This window comes from Cyprinodon variegatus, unplaced genomic scaffold, assembly GCF_000732505.1.
Source record: "Cyprinodon variegatus isolate N-32 unplaced genomic scaffold, C_variegatus-1.0 Scaffold676, whole genome shotgun sequence".
NCBI classification, from domain to species: Eukaryota; Metazoa; Chordata; class Actinopteri; order Cyprinodontiformes; family Cyprinodontidae; genus Cyprinodon; species Cyprinodon variegatus.
In genome coordinates this window covers 28473-48706 of record NW_015151129.1, presented here as the reverse complement: position 1 = coordinate 48706, position 20234 = coordinate 28473, and the positions used below count along the sequence as shown (strand labels likewise).

General features: G+C 36.6%; 1 protein-coding gene across 1 annotated transcript in view; it reads left to right on the top strand.

The window, feature by feature from the left end:
* Positions 1-2526: 2526 nt before the first annotated feature.
* The window catches only part of LOC107097140 (CTD small phosphatase-like protein), a 44409-nt gene continuing 26701 nt past the window's right edge, over positions 2527-20234 (top strand). The window contains exon 1 of the mRNA XM_015394167.1: positions 2527-3017. Within this exon, the coding sequence (XP_015249653.1) occupies positions 2942-3017 (76 nt within the window). The 5' untranslated portion in view covers positions 2527-2941. The remainder of the gene's footprint in view (positions 3018-20234) is intronic.

Genomic DNA, 20234 nt, shown 5'->3' with positions numbered 1-20234 from the left:
TTTACTTTTGTGTGTTTTTGTCAGGCAGAAATGTATTTATACCCCCTGAGGGTGTAAGAGGTTAAGATATTTAATCAGGCTTTCATAAAATAGATTGGGGACCAATTAGGTTGCATGTCTGATAAATATTTACTCTGATTATTATTTACAGATGTGAAAATAAAAATGATCTGTAAAAGAATAAATATATGTTTCACCCAATAAAATCTGTTTTATGTTGTTAAATAATGTAGAAATTGGGGTTTCTGGAGAGCATGGACGCTGTTACCATGATGTAGAGTTATATGATCTAAAGAACAATCCAGACAGAGGTGACAGTCCAGGTTCCCATCAGATGCTCCCAACATCACTCAGGCTATTGACATCCATTGGTGCAAGTCCTTGGTTTCTTGGAAATACTCATGAGTTCACTTGGGCAACCGCTGCATTAATTGCACATTCAGGCAACGTTTGCTCTTAGGCACTGATTGTATCATTAAAAGAAATTAAAATACTACCACATTTACCGGAAAATGGCGAGCTGAAATTGTTAAAAGCCTGTTGTTATTGTGTGTCCAATTATCCAAAAGTCTCCCTTTATAAAGTGTTCAAGGGAAAAGTAACACCCAGTGTGGAAAGCCCCATAAAGCAACATGTGGAGAGAGTTTAAATAAAATTAAAAGAACATTTGTGCTTTTTGAACTGCAGGATTTCAACAAAAAAAAAATGCTGGATGGTTGGGGTTACCTAATACAAAGAGCCTGGCCAAAATAATTCACAAAACTTACTTTTCCCCATTTGTAATAAAGTGAGCACAAAATTTAATGTATTCTAATTGAGTGTCAGGTGATAAAACAAAATAAAGAATTTATTTGTGTGATTTCAAACAAAAATTATACATAGATTTCAAACCAGATAAAAGGTGATGTTCATTTGTGTTCACCCTCTTGAATTGTAATCTGTAAATTAAATCCAGAGCAATAAGTCCTAATTAGTAAACAGAGCTCTCTTTAACCTCCGTAAAACTCCAGCTGTTCTGTGAAGACTTTGAACAGGAAGTGCTCTTGGGCTATTACATGACATCCAAAGCTTTGAACCAAAGTTTGAAATGCAAATATTTCATTTTATCGCACAGAAAGACGACGAAAACATCACATATTAAGCCTTGCCAAAGAGTCTTTTTGAAATAAGTCCATTGTTGCTCTGGCTGACCTCAGTAAAAATTTCGTATTTTGTCACCTCTAACAAGTTTTATTCTAGGATGCCCTACTCCAAACATTTCCCCCATCAACTCTGACCAACTTCCCAGTAGCAGATGAAGTGAAGTATTTCTCCACATATTTACTACTGTTTCACCTGAACTTTTATGGCCACTATTCCTTCCTAAAGACGAATTTCTGAAGTGTTTAACTAAGGCTTCTCCAAAGTTATAAGCCTTTTGGTTTATCACAGTAGTTGGAAAAAAAAAACATGTCTTGGTAGGCTTGGAGTTCTGCCATGCCTTTATTTTCAGATGTTGGATGGAGCAGAGATCTGCCAGATATTTAAAACTTGACATATTATCCATGTGTCCATCCAACATTCATGCATGATTAAGCAAACTTTAAAAATGTTGGGAAAAAAAGGAAATACTTATTCCCATCTGGTTTGGAGCAGTGGTCATTCATTTATGTTAGGTTTGGCTGTGATAAACAGGAAGCAGAGCTAACAAACCACAGTAAACATGGATCAGTACGGAGGTGTTAATGAATGTGTTGCAATAGGGAGGTTTGGACTTACTGTATCAGCAATGGTACAACAGCTACATGTAGAGAAAACTTAGACTTAGAAAACATTTATTGCAGTGTATTAAAGAAAAAAATTTGATTTTGTACAGTACTTTTAATTTCTCAAATCAACACCGCAAAAATGATCTAGGAATAAGTAAAACTTTTCTTAAATCTTGTGTATTTACCCTTAATTTTAGTAGGTTAATGGGATGATTTGCCAATGGAATGAGTATTCTTACTCTTAAAATAAGATAATTAGATAATATGCACTTGTAATAAGACAGGGCAGTTGCTTTTTCTTATTTTAAATGTAAATTGTCTTGTTCCATTGCAAAGTGTCTCGCCTACCTCCTCAATTCAAGACACAATGCACTTATCTTAGGAGAAAATGACTCTTTTAGATTAACATTTTTACAGTGAAGAGAGTAAACAAAAACAAAACAAAAATAACTTTAAGACAAACATTTCTTATAAAAGCTTAAACCCATAAGATATATACTCCTCTCTTCACATTGTGTGCTACTTACAGCCAAGGTCCTGCTGCCAATTCAGTGAACTTTCATGTTGCCACAGGAAAAGTTCAGCCTTTGTAGGATCATAAATTGACATAACAATTTATGTCCATTTTTGTTTTTTGTCCAAAACTGGAAGTTGTTTGCACGTTAAAAACAACTCCTTAAAAATAAGGAGTGGGACAAAGAGGGTGTTTTTGTAACAACGCTGGAGGCGCGTTTCTGTAGCGCGCCTGCAGCCCTGTGGCAGACAAGAGGACGGTCGCCATCTCTGCGTAAACACCGTTCCCATATCACGCAGTTGATATTCCAGTGTGTGGACTGGAGCAGTAAAGAAGCAGCTACAGAAGGCGGGGGCTATGCTGCCTGCAGCAGCAGCAGCAGCGACCATAGAGGACACATACGGCGGCTTTAGAGCAGGACTGACGCTTTTGTTCGCCTCCTCACACCCGAAAACGATCCTCGGTGCGCCTCCTCTCGTTGAACCTTTTTCCCCCCTCTCATTCTAATGTTTTTTTTTAAGCCGATGGGACTCGTACGGTTGCCATAAAATGGGATTTTAATGGTGCACGTAGCAGCAGGCTGTGCACAGCCGGGGGACCGTAGCTGGAGCAGCGCGCCGGGTGATGATCGCCGAGGAATAACAGCGCTGCAGCCCAAGGTGCGCAACATCTCGTTTCCATGGACAACACGTCCATAATAACACAGGTTGCAAATCCGAAAGAGGAGGAGAGCATCTCATCGAGTCAAGATAAAGGTAAGCGGACCAATGACGTGATCCGCGCTCTTGCTTATGGTGTTTGATCATTATTGTCTTTTTTGTTTGTTTGTTTATTTTTCTGTTTTGCATGGGGAGAGCAATCTGTGCAAGCCTGCAGCGCTCTCAGTCAAACAGGGATCTCTGCAAAATGTATTGATGTAAAACCCTCCATTGTTTTATGTGAAGCTGAGATACCCCCCCCCCCCCCCACACACACACACAATAAAATAAATAAAAACTGCCACCATGCCTCAATTCGTCCAGGACACTGCAAACTTTGTAATTTTTTTTTCTTTTTTTCCAAACACGCTCACGATTCTAATCAACCTCAATTAAATTCTGTGGTTTTATTTTTAACCCTCAAGAGTAAGGAGGATTTACTACAGGGGGGCGGGAACAACACTACGTCCCTCTTTACACCAGCATCAGGAGTACAAATCTGCTATATGGGAAATGAAAGCATGTAATTGATCAAAACTAACAGGGACATATTGTGCTACTTGTTATAGCGGGCGCCCTCAGAAAGGTTTTGATTTTATTTTATTTATTATATTTTATTTATTTATTTATTGGGGTTGGGGGCGGCACAACTAAATTGCAGGAGTTTTGTTAAATCGTTGTAATATTTAGGGCTGGATACAAACTGGCCCACTTATGCCCACTTTAGCCCTTAAAAGGTTAAATGGGCATAAGTGTTATCTTATTAAATACAAGGTGATATAAACTGAGCAGCTGGTTGAAGCTCATGCTATATTCCCTGATTAAGAAGTAATTGAATTAGTACTATTAATAAATTTTTGTAGATTTATTAGGAGTGTCGGAAAAATCGATTTGGCAATATATCTTAATTTTTGGCTGCCCAATATGATATTGATCTTTCAGCTCCTTATATCAATTACAAAAAAAAAAGAAAAAAAAACTCCCCTAAAGCAATGGGGGGTAATGCGCTACTTCTCCACTGCTCTATGGTTGGCTCTGTGGAGCCACTTTGCTTTCACACTGGAAGATATGGGCTGTGACCCCTAGATCCCTCAATCAATGTATAGAGAAGGGACTACGTATATAGTGGACTTTATAGTGAACTCGGTTAACTGACTGTTCGGACAGATGATCACTACTTTTTGCTCCGTGTTGGTCATGTTGTCATGATTTTCTTAAGTGATCCGACCCACATGTTTCCCACATCCAACCCCCGTTGGGTGTTTCCTGAATTCAACCCCCAACGGTGGTTGGATTCAGGAAACTCAGTGTGCTGATAAACCGGAACTGGAAGAGGGAAGGGAAGTATCAGAGGTTAGTTCAAGATCTGTGGGACCTTTGAGCGATGGCTGAGAGAAAACGCGACTCACATTGATTAAGAAGACTTCTTCTCCCAGAATCCAGTTAGTGTTGGTTTATCCAGAGATATAGACTCATTGGAGGGCTGACAGGTTAAGACTTGGTTGGATCCTGAGGAGCTATTGAGCGGATTGTCACTTGGGAATCCAGGAGGACTTGAATGGAACTTGTGGAGGTTACTCCCCTGCTCAGTGTGAGACTCAAACAATCCTTCCAGGGGAAGAAGGCCAAACATTCAGCTTGCAGGAAGGCTTCCTGCCGAAAAGGCAAAGACAAAAACAAGGTTAAGCTCAGCGAAAAATAAGACTCAGTTAGACTCAGCAAAACTCAGCTTGGCTAGAGTACCCAAAACTGGCAAACACTTTGGCATCGAGGTAGTGACAGTCCACCGCTCAAATAGTCCTCAGTAATGAGCCAACCAGCCGGTGTGTGGGAGGACCAACGAGAACAGGGCGCCACCTGTTGGTGAAGGGAGAGAACAACACAAAAACACAATCCACACAAACTGGATTCCTAACACATGTGACTGCGTTACTGCACAGTGCCTCCGCCATCTTTGTTATTTGTCACCGCTGTTGGGTAGCGACAGTGGGCCGCTGTGATAAGAAATCCCATGATGCTTTGCAAGTAGAGCTCTCCTTTCTGGGACATATCTGCTAGTCTAGTGACCATGGATGATCACTACTTTTCAAGCTGCATTGTGGGGAATTTTGAGTCCACTACTTTTTCATCCACTAGATGTTCGTGCGGATAGGGCGTACAGTGTGCGCAGACTCACTTCAACCCCAAACAACATAGCTCCCAAAGTTACTGAATCATCAATATCTTCAGATGATCATATATAGCACTTGCTTTCTTATCTCTAAATTTACATGGTATTGTATTGAGACCCAAGTGTTGTGAGGCGTATTGTACTGTAACACCCTTGCCAGTACTCACCCAGTTTATCATCTGCTACATAAATTAAATAGGAAAGGTCTCTATATAAATGTCAGTAAAAAAAAATAAAACAAGTTGACATCAAAGAGAGAGAGAGAGGAAATTTTCTCATGTTTTGTGCAACAATGTTTGTTAGGAGACTGATGAAGAATTCTCATCATGACATGAAGGTTTTCATAAACATTATGTTTTTTTGGTAATAACAAGATAATTATAGTTTTCAATTAATAGTCAAGTTCAAGTGAAGCATTTACATAGTGGCTGACATTCCTTCACTCGGACCGATCCCAATGAACCACAGGGTGCTGGGAGTCCGGAAGGAACACAGCGTCCTTCCTCACCCAGTGTTCTCTGCAGGAAAAAAAAATAAAATAGCAACAGTGACCTTTTCCCATCAGTCACCTCTGAGCAGTTCTGACATGCAGCACATGGAGCACTTTTAATCACTGCACCTCTCATAATCAGCATCATAATGATCTTTTTTTTCATATTAACTTTATACATGGGAGCACCGTCTGGTAGTCTGTGGGATTTAAACAATGTTTCTTGCTGTAAAATCCCCTCCTGGAATAATCACACACATACCCACACACAAATACATATATAGTCTTCCTGTTTCTGTGTATTTTCCATATAAGCAGTCGACACTTGCTCATGTAGTTTCATAGTATAGCCTTCCTGTTATCTGCTAAAGTCTAGCTTTCTCTTGTTGTTTTACAGACTAATTGACCTGTGTAAAAACATTATGGTATCCCTGAGCTTATTCAATATTAAACATCTTAAGGATGTTTAAAAATAATATTCTTCCTTGATAATAGCATCCTGTCTAAATTTGTTTTGTTCAATCAGGTGATTGTTAGTAGAGAGAAGGTTTACTGATTTGAAAAAAAAAAAAATCAAGATTTTAAGGTTTCATAAATTTTTTGGTGCATGTTGAGATGGTAACCTCAACAAATCCGTTTGAACTACAGTTAAAGTGTTTCCCCAATGAGATCAATGCATGCCTGCGATACCCTAGTAATGGCTGTTTACCCAAAACAAACCGGTATTGATTTTGTTTTCCCCATTAAGACCATTTACATTTCCAATTTGGAATTCCCACTCTCTATTCACAGCATCTGCTTGCCTTTAATAGCCGATCCAAGATGGCACGTGGAATCTCATAATTAATCTGGAGAGATCAAATCCAGGTGCAGCCGCTGTTCAAAGTTGACTCAAAACACTGATGCCAACTCAAACGACTGCTGTATCAAATACACAAATACATGCACACATACAATAATGATAATAACGTTCTTCTTTCGGTCGAACTATGGGGCATAAAAACTGTAGGCCAGATATTGAGTTGTTAGACGCATAAATACAAACACGATGACCATAAAATTATGATATAAAAGATCAAGATACAGATAATAAAAAAATATAAAAAGGGATCAAAACAACATATGGAAATATATATGAATTTAAGAAGAAAAGTAAATCTACTAAAATCCTTAGAGAAATTTGTATTTTATGCTGAAATTAAAGACTGAAATAAAAATCAATTGAAACAGTCGGGTAATTATTCCATAAAAAGTAAAAAAAAAAAATAATAAAAAAAAAAATCCACTGGAGTTTGTTTCCAAGTTTGAAGACATTTCGCCTCCCATCCAGGAAACTTTTTCAATTCAAAGTGTCAGAAATACCATTAAATTTGAGGCTTTATAGAGTGGACCAAAAAAGCCATATTCTGGCTTAGAAAACATGCAACTTTTGAACTATTTTTGGAAAGAGTATGACCTGGATGACTGAGAATCTTGACTAGCAGTTTAATTGATTCAAAATAAACTTTATTTATTGTATTTTGCACCTTAGTATTTATATCTAAATTCGGTTTATGATGTCTCTCCCTAAATGGGCTTTTGGTTTTTCATAAAACAGTAAAAAACTATAACAATAGGTTCAAATCAATATTACAGAACTGATTAAAGTTTTTAGAACAATGGACATTTTTTATGTTAACTTCTCTTACAGACAATGTTTGTTTTAAGAGAAGTTTAACATAACAGAGAACATAACAGAAGATCCCACTGTATATGATCTGGAGGATAGGTTGCAGACTCTGCATTCTGCAAGGAATCACAGGAAAACAGCAAAGTATGAGACTTACTGTATAAACATTGAGATACATTTAGGATTTGATCACTTGGAAAAATTTACAAGGTTGATCAATTTCAATTTTTATGAGGAAATGGTATTGATGCGATCTTGCAGGCTTTCTGTCAGAGATTTTCTATATAAGAAGGGCAAAAATAATTAATTGGATTATTCAGGATTAATCAATTTTTTTTTAATAATCGGCAACTAATTTAGTAATCGATTAATCATTTAATGCATTATAGAGACTCAAAAACATGCCTTTAGATGGCAGAGAACCCCACTTGGAGCAGCAATTATATCCAGATTGTTGAAAAATATAATAATCAACAATTTGCATTTAAGATTAAAAAAAACAAAAAAACATTTGTCCTCTATCAGTATGATATATCCTGAACTCCTCAAATGGAAAAGTTTTAGTTTCATCTGGTTTCATTTCTTAAAAAGCATTTTTTAAGGAACCTTTTTCTATCCGATTATTAATTGAAAAAATAATCCACAGATTAAGCAATTTGCAAAATAATCATTGCAGCCCTAATTCTAAGCATATGCCAACCCTTAACCATTTACACCGATACATTTGCAGTGGACATATCGGAGACATTGCCAGCCAACATCAAATGAGTTAAGGCCCTTTACCTTAACCTGGACAATCATATAACTCATGTTAACACACACACACACACACACACACAACTGAATATGCAATCCTAGAATGAATCTTTCCTCACAGAAATTATGTTATGCAATAAGTGGTTGTTGTATTGTACTATGTAATTATGCAGAAAATTTATATAAAATTCTATAATAAAGTATTATTTTAAGCCAAATACACACCTTTCTGCTAACAATGTGGTCATAGTCCAATATGCAAGCTAAATGTGAACACACATTATTTTTTATTTTTTTCTGGGTGGATGAAAGCTCAATATTGGCAATAATATCAGCATCGGCTAATGATTTGTTTGGAACTGGTCCAATATGTTTTTCAGGAGGGGTAGAGGGTTTGTTTGCCATGAGACGTTTGTTTGGCGTGACAGTGATAGTGTAAGAATATGGGTTGTCAGGAGTGTGGTCAATTCTTTATGGCTTCAAAAAAGTTATTAAAATATATTTTTATATATTATCTGTAAATATCCCTTAGTAGCCATGACAATTCAATTTAAATTCAATTTAGTTTATTCATATAGCACCAATTCACAACACATGTCATCTCAAGTTACTTTAAAGGGACAATTCAACCAGATAATACAGTCAGATTGTTAAAAAGTTTTCTATCTAAGGAAAACCAGCTGATTCCATCTACTCGTGACAGCCATATTAATTAGATTTTTACCGTTAATGCTTGGAAATTGCCCAATTTTTACACGATTGCCACAGCCAGGAACCTGCTGGCCATTATGAAGATGACCGATTTGAAGTGCTGGTTGTTGCCTTTTTGACAAGTTTTTCTCTAAACGGACGCACATCTTTTACCTGCGCTTGGTCAATGTTTGTTCTGGTCAGACTGCACAAAATCGGGAGACGAATCACCCGGACAACAAAGGTGAGGTGAGACTGTGTTCTGGAGCAATGGTGAATTCATGATACTTTCCCATCTCCTATTTTTTCATACATAATGATGCAATGACAATGTGCATGAGACAACAGTATTAAAGAATTTATGGATTTAATGGTTTAATCAGCAGCATCCCTAATAAAACCTTTCTTAATTTGTGCTGTAGTAATGAAGGACTTGTTTTAGGACAAGACAAGCAGAGGCATTTATTTGTTAAATAAAATAACTGTTGAGTGTTGCCCATTTCTGCTGTTTGGTCATTCAGTTATTGTCATTGGAGAAAATAAGTGAAGCTGACTAACAGCATACATTTTCTTCAAACAGTGAGTCAACCCATTCTGTCATTTGGAACATTTTGTACCCATTGGGGCAACAGCGGATTTAAAGCCATTTTTAATTCTGCACATAGTTCACTGAAGGGAAAAGTGGTTTTGTGACTTGGATTATCAATATTTACCAACAGCTTAGTTGTTTTGGGATGATCAGTGGTACTAATTGGTCGTATCTCACTAGCCTAACTAACTGAGATGAGCATCAGAACAAAAATAAATCTGTACGGAGTATAGAAGAGTAACCTACAGTAATTATCACATGGGATTTATTTTTATTAGACATTTATTTGAATTTTATTCTTAAAGTTATACATTAGCATTTTTTCTGTCTCTACTAAACCACTTAAATTAAATAGCTAAAAGCTTTAAACAACAGCTAGAAAATTATTTGATTTTGTGGGAAATGATAACATTTTAGCGATTGATTGGACATTGATACAAATTGACAGAGATACCTGTATCCAAGATGTCTCCCTTAAGCTTTGACCTCCTGTCTGTTTTTGGTTCACATAACTAATGAAAACAAAAACATGCACACCCTCAGTTGATCAGGAGCTCCAACCTTCCAGGATGGAGTCCCTGCCTTAAACTTTCCAGCTCTGTTGGAGCTCACAGGAAACAGCGCTGGTTTGTCAGTGTTTTACCTTTCTGCACAGAGGAACGAATGCAAAGCTGCACACAAAAACAATTGTTTATCTAATCTCTCCTTTTAAAATAGTAATGCAGTAAACCAAATTATATTGGGTTTTTTAAATTATTTTATTAGGCATAAAATACAATTGAGCAATTTACATATTTTCCACTCTGTTTGCTTTTGACTGAGTGAAGCTATGCTTATCATATGGTAGCCACCTAGTTTTCATAGGATGATGCAATGAGATGTAATTGCTGTTCTAACAAAAAATGGAGTAGGAGCCATCGGGCAGCAGGCCTCAGTCTCACTTTCTAAGTCACTCTGGCTATTCCTTTGAGAGCATTGGAGGGAAGTGTGAATATATAAGCCATTTAAATTAATCAGATAAGTTACATTTCCCTTTTTCTCCACTTTTGCTGTGTGTTTAATGATATTTAGTGATTTTAAGGCAGAGCGTTAAGCATACTGCTGCAAAACTACATTGAAAGACATAGTGTCTGATTTTCAGAAGGATTGAGCATGTTAAAATATTCGCAAATAAGCTTGTGCAGAGTGAATCTTCAAATAAGGAGCAAAGTGATTTGCATTTGCAACTCACCAGACCGCTTCTGCAAACCTTTTTTTGTGTTGGTGCCATCATCAAACTGTAGATCATATTCTATTTAACACACTGTACAAATTGATAGGTGGAGGATATGCTAATGTAAAACATTTGGGGGAGATTTAAAATAATTTTTTTCTGTTTTTGCGTCTTTTTAGGTACCTTTAAAAGTTAGGTGAAAAGTCACCTAACAAATATCTTCAGTCATTGTGATCACAAAGGAAGCACTGATACAAAGTCAGAAGATGAAGAGAGATTCTGCACAGATTGAAACATATTTGGACCTTCAAAATAACAATAGATTTTTATGTATCAGCCAGCAAATGTAAATAACATTGGTAACACTAAACTACAAACAGAAATGTTTAGTCCAATTTAATGTCAGAAAGGGATTTCACAAAGTTTGTCTTTTCCTAAATTTTATTTTTTAACTGTTTGCTTGCTAAAGACCTCCTTCTTATTTGCTGCAGAAGAGCGAAAAACATGTAATTAGAAGAGAAACGGAAAAAAAGTTGCAACACATGTTAGGATTTCAGCAAGCTATTGGCACATTGAGAAACGATTCCCTTAGAAATTATTAGAAATTATTTGCATTTGTTAAAGAAACAAGGAAAAAAAAAACTTTAAAGCTGTAATTATACATGAATCTTAAAACACCTCAGATTTTATGCATAATTGGCTATTGAGGTTATTCCTGGAACCCGCAGCTTGACATTACTTAAGTGTTTATAACTAGACCACACCTGCAGGGGAGGGAGAAGCACGGCTAAGTGAGGAGAATTAGTGTGAGTTTTGGCTGTCTCTGAGTTTCTGGCAAAACTTGGCAATCTCCCATGTGCACTGCTTCGATACCACAGCCAGTGTTGGGGAGCTTGTGTTCAGTTAGAGGCTTCTCCATCCTCTGTGCACGGCGTACATACAGTCTAGTCGGTAGCCAGTGCATCATTTTGACATAGAGGATGAGGAGAGAAAAGTTGAACTGTGTGCCCTGAGGTGCAGGTCCTTATTACAGATTTATGAACTCCTTGCTTCCAAAGCAGCTTAGAAAAGCTGATTATATTTACCCCAGGGAAAGAGCATGATAGACATTTAATAAGAAAGATTTATTTTCTCTAGTCCAGTTCCATACTTGGTAGCTAGCTGGAAAAGATACAATTTAGCGTATAGGTGTGAAGAAGGAGAAAGTCCTCTTGAAAAAAAAGTGTGAAAATTCTGTCTTTAATGAATACTCTGATATTCCTTAAATAAATGAGTGTGACTCAATGTCCCAAACTGGTAAGAAATACACACTAAAAACTGTGATTACAGCAAAAGATGTAAAGCTGTGTATTTTTCAGTCTTGGTCCCATGTAATTAAAATGGAATAAATTTTCAGTTTGTGTTTTGGCTTTGTTTGGCTTAACAAGACTTGGATTACCAAAAAGTAGACACAATATTCCAATTTATAAACATTATTTTAAGCTAAACTCAACCTTTGACTAAAGCATTTTTATGATAAAAAAAGCAATTATATCAAAACCCAAGCAGTTATGATAGCATGCATGTATTAAGACAGAAGTAAGTTTAAATCATGATATCTTTTGACAGTTAATATCAAGTTAGTAGTTATTTTGGAGTGTCCTTTACAAAGACTTTGCAAAGATGCATTTACACTCCAACTCATGCTGTGAAAAGCCACCGGGGAAAACAATCTTGGCCTAGTGTTTCCTCACTCCTACACTTGACGACCGTTAAGACTTAAACCATATGCTGCAGGAAGTCCACATGCTCTTGCTCATAAGTTCCAGGCTAGCTTCCAGGTTACAGCATAATATCATGAACATTGTCTTATTAATGTCCTGTACACGCGTTAGTTAGAGCCTAATAATTCAGAAACTGTATACAAAAAAAGAAAAAGTGAATCAAGAATTAAACATTTTCTCTAAAACATAGAAATGAAAAATTCAAACACTGATGAAAAAATTGTTTTCCCTGTATTTCAAGTCCTCCTTTGTTAAAAATGAATACAATTTTGCATCAAAAGCTTTAGAAGAAATAAAAAAAAACTTACTGTACTTACACGACACCAAAAAAAAGTAGAAAATGTGCTGTTTTTAGTTAAAATCAAAATAATTTTTTTTGCCTAAATACAAAAAAGTTGTGTGGTGCCTGATGTTCATTTTACAGAAAAACACCAAACGTATATTTATAGCCATGACTGCAAGGATTATTTTTTTTAATTTGGCCTTTTTCTAAAGTCAACAGAGAGGAAACTCATGGTGTAAGGGATGTATACCTAAGGTTCAATTACATTTTTAATTTTTTTTAGAATGATATTTCTGTTTTATGATCCCTTAAAGCTATTGTGGAGGATTTTCACAATTCATTTTTAAAAGACCCACCCTCTCCACCTTAAAAAAAATGCACATGCACAACTCGGTACCCGCTCCCGAGAGGGAACGCCTATTAAACACGTACGAGAGTGTGCACCAGCCCATTTCTCCTTGTGCATGCTCTGTTTAAAAGTTGCTGTTCTTACGACTCATACAAGCTTATTGTGTCAGAACGTCCACTCTAAGCCCTAAATCCCTCAATCACAATATAGAGTGGGGACTATATAGTCGACTTTTTAGTGAACTCAGTTAATTTCAGGGTTCTGTGACAGCAAATCCCATAATGCTTTGTGAGCAGAGCTCTCAGCGCAAAGCATTCTGGGATATATCTGCCTCTTCTGAGGCCTTTCTTTTCTTCTCATATATGTCGTAGACACTTTTTCTCTTACGACCCTCTGCCATTTTGAAAGAACCGCAGTGAGAAAGGTGAGCTTCAATGACTGTCTGAAGCCATAGCTTATCACATATACGCCTGAAAGTGCATATGTAGAGAAAAAGATACCTAAAGGGACACACCTTACGTAAACATAACCAGAATGATTAACAATTAAGAGGACCACTTATTTTGATGATCCACCCGAAAATGAAAGATCATCCTCCAGAGCTTTAGGTGGTCACAAACATGTTCATCAAAATTATTAATTAGTAGTTATTATCATAAACTTTACTTTAACTTTTAAGCATATAGCAGTTTGAGGTAAAATTATGTTCATTACAGAAGAGTACTTATTTGATTGTTGCAGGATTGTGTCAGAAAAGGCCCTAGTAGTTGCATCATACATCGTGTGTGAGCACTGTAATGTTCACGTCTTGACCTTTTTGGTACATGTCCAAAAGACTCTGTGGCAGCATGGCTGATCAGATTATGAATGCTACAATGATAGATGCGTAGGAAGGCAAAGCATTGTTTACCAAAGGCAGTGTACCTCCTATTCCACTGAAACATAAAGCAGATAAACAAGAGAATGACAGGGGTGCAAGAGTGGCCAACTCAAAATCCACAGTTAAATCGAATTAAGTTTGTGGCAAGACATTAAAGTTGATGCTCACAGAGTAGCTTGAGCTACTTTACAAAGTGGAGTGAGCATAAATGGGTGTTTTGAAGATGTGCAGTGAGGGTAGAGGCACACTAAAAGAGAGGAATTGAAGATAAAAACCCACCATGTTTTTTTTTATTTTCTAAGGGAAACGGTTAACAGTATATTAATGTATTTACACTTTAAAATTCTGCACTCGTTTCTGTTTGTTTGTTTAACAAAATAATTTGGATTTTCTGGATTTAACTGGTGAAAATTAGAAAATAATTTTCAAAAGGTATGATTTTTTTTTTGTTAGAGACTGCTAAAATGTGTTCTGTAGCCCATTTCAAAACTGACGATCATTTTATTCCCAGTATTGCCTGTTCTTGGAAATTAATCTGCACAGCAGGGTTTGGGTTTTACTGGGACTGTTTTTATGTCTGTTTGTATTGGATGGTGTGTTTGACAGAACCGTTGGCCAGTTTTATGTTTAAATGGGGCCATAAGTGCAGCACACATGCTGTTATTGTTTGCTTTTGGGGAAACACTATCCCAAAATGTCCAGTCTATGCTTTAAATGATTACGGCTGAAGGTTTCCAATTAATCCGATAAAAACATTAGGTTTTATATGACCACTAGTGCTGACAGATTCCACTGCTTTTAATCCATCAAATGTCAGACTTCTCATTAACTCTGACATTGTGGTCCTGCTAGTGCATGCTTGTGATGCCTTCATTTAAATCCCTGTTATCGTTGTTGACTTAGATCATACTCTGTTTGGAGCAAAAAAAAACTTTTCCTTTCTGCCACTTCAAAGGTCGTTTATTGCATGGAGCACAAGCTCTTTTTAATTCAGCATCTGTTCAGCCAAACGGACATGGTCATAACAAATCAATGCAGGCAGAAAAGAAGGCAGGGGTCATGCATGTTAAGAAGAAGGAGCAGGAGAATGTGTTTAGGTTGCTCTGACAAGTAAACTTCCCTTTTGCATATTTTGCTCCTACTGCTTGGTATTTATTTTCAGTAACTGGTTCTACAAAATGGAGATAATGTTTTTTTCTTCCTAATTTTTCTGCATACTTGTGCTTTTATGCTGCATAATTGTTAAGGTAATAACTGACCAAAGGACTTGAGGGGTCTATGCATTTTTAAACACTACAATAACCAGACAATGTTCAACAGGGGACTGCCAAGGATACAAAAAGGGCCCTTCTCTCATCCTCCAGAGGTAAAGGTGAACTCTGTTTAACTGCAAATCTCAAGGGCTTTTAAGTAGGACATGCAGTGTGAGAATGAATAGATGCATGCCATAGAGGAGGCATGGGAAACATGCTCACGCCAACACACACACAGACACAAATAGATGACCTACTTGTTTGCTTCCTTTCCATCTGTAACAGGCAGGCTTTTTATGTGCAAAATGCGATTTATATCCTGAAATTCTATTTGACGTTTCAATACCAATTGAGTCATATATGGGCTTTACTGAGAACAAAACTGAAAGCCGTTCATATTGCAGAGGAGCACCGCTTAGCATTATTTATTTCAGTTCACAATAACATGTGTTGTAAACGAACTTGATGTCTGTCTTATCAGACTGATTTTAGGATAAATTAGATCCTTTTTGTTTAAACACAAAGACACTAAGAAAAGTAAAGTTCCACCTGAGCAATGCATGCAACTTTAACAAACATTAAGAGTTCACTAAGTCCTTATTAGGACTTGAATATCTCCAGCTAAGTTTAGACCTTCTTTATCTCAATCAAGTTTCAGCCTTTCACCTAAATTTCAATACATCATACAAACAATGGAAAGATGGAGGGTACCTCATTAACAATACAACTTTTTTTGTGAGTCTCATTAAATCAGTGAAATCCTTGCCCATTTGAAGTCATTAAAGATTACAAAAAGTACTTATAATTTTACTATTACCATTAAAAATATTTACTTACGTTTTCCTAATATGGCAGATTGTGTTTTTCCAGACTAAGATTTGCCTCTTTTTGGGGTATCCTATAAGCTTCTCGTAATAGTTTAATGTCATTTTGCTCCATTTCTCCTGACTAAACGTGTTCAGACAAATTGTGAACTATTCCATCAAAGTAACGTAAGAAATGGCTGTTGCTCTTGGAAGGCAAGAAAGTTGTAAATAGCTGTGTTTTTTGACTTCCTTGTGTAGTGTGGTGTTGTCAGCTTGCTGTTTGCTGGACAAAATGGAGAAAAAGCTGCACCAGCTGTATTCAAAATTTCCACCCTAATCACTATATAGGGCACCATATAGTGGTTACTGCATTTTAGATGAATGATCGAATGTCTATTAGATCAAAAAGTAGTGGACTTGAAATTTACCGCAATGCACCTTATACAGTGGGGATCATCCATCGTAGGGGAGCAGATATATCCCAGAATGCTTTGCGACAGCTCTTCTTGCAAAGAATCATGGGATTTGTTGTGGCAGCGAGAATGAACAAAGATGGCGCAGACACTGTGCAGGGAGGCGGAGTTACATGACCAACAGTGAGAGAAAAGTAGTGATCATCTGTCCGAACGGTCAACTGAGTTCTAACTGAGTTCTAACTGAGTTCACTATTAAGTCCACTATTTAGTCCCCGCTCTATATAGTGATTGAGGGATTTAGGGGTTAGGGTGGACGTTTGAATATAGCCAGAGTATAGAATCTGCAGAAGTGACAGACAGCTCATTTTCAAATTGTATGTTCGTCAAGCATAACCCAACCTTTAGGATGAGTGTTTGAGCTTTAGGTCAGGGGAAGAGAGCCAAGCTTAGCATTTTTGAAACATTGAGAGTGAGCAGAAGGAGGCTGGTAGTGCTGGTGAAGATTCTCAGTCATCCAGATCATTGCCATCCAAAAAGAGAAAAAATAATTAACTGGACTTTGTTTCCAAGTTTGAAGAAGTTTCGCTTCCCATCCAGGAAGCTTTTTCAATTAAAAATGTCAGAAATAGCAATTAGTTGTAGGCTTTAGACAGTAGCCAAACAAAGCGTTGTTTTTGCTTAGAAAACATGCAAATTGATACGGACAAATGGGTCCACCCCTTTGGAATAGGGGTTGTTTCCAAAGAAGTGGACCCGTTCATCCGTTTCAATATGCATTGGTATTTGATTTGAATTGAAAAAGCTTCCTGGATGTGAAGCGAAACATCTTTAAACTTAGAAAAAAAGTCCAGCGGATTGTTTTTTTTTTTTTTACTTTTTTGGAGACGGGTAGTCTTTTTGCCTGTTGTTTGCAGGTAAATTTATGCATAAAAAACTTCTAAAAGGATTCCTGTCTTAATTTTAAAAGAGCTGATAGGAATGTTATGGCAAGTTAACCTTATATTATTCATGTTTCTTGTTTATTTGGAAAAGAACCCACAAAACTCTAGATATAAACTTAACCAGATTAAATCTTATCTGATTTAGTTCATTTATGGAGACTTACTTTACTTCAGTAATTTAACTAATAGTAAAATTAATGAAGTAATTGCATTGATAGAAAGGCAGTCTATAGTGTGTTATTAAAGGAAGGTTCAATCCACATTAGTTATATATGAAATCATAGTGCTAACACTAATATATGGATGCCTGTAAGAGTTAGTATATACTGGATTTGTATCCTACAACCTATATCCTTTAGCTCCTCCTAGGCATGGGTTTGCCACTTTACAATCCAAGGAGCCACTTTTGCACTCAGTCCAGCTAAACAACACTTGTTAGGAGCCAGATTGACCTTATTGAAAATGAATGTCATATTGATAAAAGTCACTATCTTCTTTAAAGATTCACCAATGCATTTCTATCTTAAGGTTTAAAAATGAAAGAAAAAAAAATTTTGCATGTAGACAAATATATTTTTTTCTATTTATTACCATTATTTCATGAAAGTCCTGCTGAAACCTATATGTCTACTTTATATTCGAAGTTATTAGTGTGGTCTTTATTATTTTTGCAAAAGTTATAAAGAGCAATCGTGGAAGGTCCAGAGAGGACCAGTCAGTTGTAGCACTGGAGCCACAGATTGCAGACCCCTACTCTAGCGATGGATCAGCACTTCAAACCAGGATGGTCATTTGAAGCCTCTGATATTTGAAACTGAACAAATCTGACTAATAAGAAAAGGAAAAACTGAAAAAAATATCTTTGGTATTAGATTAAAAAGAGTACAAAGAACATCCGAGAGAGCAGTTTAAAAAACGCATCACTTTAAATTTGCTTCTGTCCACTGGATCGGCTTTCAGGACTGATGTTACAGTTGCATCACAAACATGCTTAAACATGTTTGAAACCCAAAGACAGACCTTTATTCACCTCTGATATTATTTGTATTACTGTTTGTTTTTCACTAACAAACAGGCAACAAAGATTTACCATCAGTCACTATTCCTTTGGCTTTAAGAAAACAGCTGTGAAATTAAAATATTATAAATATCTAAATAACAATCCTCAGACAGAGGCCTAAAACAGCATGTGGCAAACAGCATGCTGCCGTGTTGCACCCACTTGCGCAATGCTCACAAAATAGTGAGATCTTCCTCATTATTTTTCCCCCTCAGCTCTCGCTCTCGGTGTCCCCCCACCCCCGACCCCCTTCTCTGTTTTTTCTCATCTTCTTCAGCTAACTGGAGGGACAAGCAGCAGAGCTCATCCTCCAGGGGCTGCAGGCGGGCTGGCTCTGTCATTGCTGCTCCTACGCTTCTATACAGCTGCGAATGGAAAATGGAAAAGCAGGGGCAGACCCACCTACATATGCAGAGAGGCCCAACCAAACCGTTTATATGTTGGAATAACAGCAAACCACTTTATTCACATTGTCTATGGTGTATTAAGACTTATATAAGTTACCAACTTACATAAAGGAGTGCATATATGTATGTATATATATATATATATATATATATATATATATATATATATATATATATATGAAAGTAAACGGAGAAGGGCAGATGAGGGTCAGTGAGTTTGACAACAGAAGGCATGTGGACAGAGTGTACCTCCACAGACTGTAATTTCCAGGCTCAGCTGTCTGTGTGGGAATGTACAGAGGCTTTTTCGGAGTTAACTTTATCATACTGAGCTATTATTGCTTTGATGGCCTCATACTTAACCCACCGTGAACTCTGGTTAAAACAGTCAGTGTGACACAAACAACTGTCGCTCAGCTTTTTTTTTTTTTGTCGGCTGTGTTTGTGTGTATGTTTTAGTGCATTGTGAAGCAGCTGCTGTGAGGAGTAAATATCGTTTCATAATCAGAGCAATTATAACTGTCGCCACCCCTCCTGGAAGGAATTTCTCTCTGGTTGAATAAACAACTTTTAATGAGCAACAGTGGAATTTGCTTTAATAAGGTTTTTAAGAAATGCTTAAACAGTTTGTTTAGATTTCAGCAGAAATTCCTATTTCATGTTTAACCGCATGCAGATTTCTGTCATTTATTTTTAATGTATGGATACGAAAGCCAAAGGAAGAACTTAGGGAGAGTTTGGCCATGCAGATTAATTAGCTTTTTGCTTCTATTAAGATCACAGAGAAATCTAGTGAATAATTTTACACATTCGGTAGAGAACTGGAAGATGGCCCCAGCACAGTGATGGTTTGTGACAAAACTATAAAAAAAACACAGAAATTCTGACAAATGTCTTTCAGAGTAGCATTTTTATTGTGTTGCTCACAGGTACCAACTCTCCCCTTCCACCAACAGTGTCACCAGGATATTTGATAGTAGGGTTGAGACTAAGGATTTTTTGCTAGTTGGTTAAACTATTATTATTATCATTCATATTATTAATTTAGCAATTATTCAGATTGCAAAAGGGTTCTTAAAGAAGATTTTATACAGAATTCAGGGAAAGCTAAAACTTTGCTATGTGAGGAGTCCTGGGTAAATGCAAAATTTGTATAGATTTGAATAATTTTAATACAAATACTGCTCTGAGTATGTTTCTCTCATTGTTAAAGGTATTTCTGTAGTTAACAATTAATTGATATCAGAATGAGTAAACAATTATTTCAATAAGCAATTAACCACAGTTAATCTGATCTAGATCAGATCTATGTTATATTATTTGTCAACTAACTGCAGTGAATGCAAGTAGCTGCACACAATCAACACGGTGTTCTGTATTTCAAACTGCTTATTGTTGAAAGATTATATAAAGATTTCGTTCAAAACAACTCTATTAATCCCAAAGGGACATTTACAAAAATAAATAAATCAGGATAGGATCGAGAGTTGGGACACACACATATATATATATATATATATATATATATATATATATATA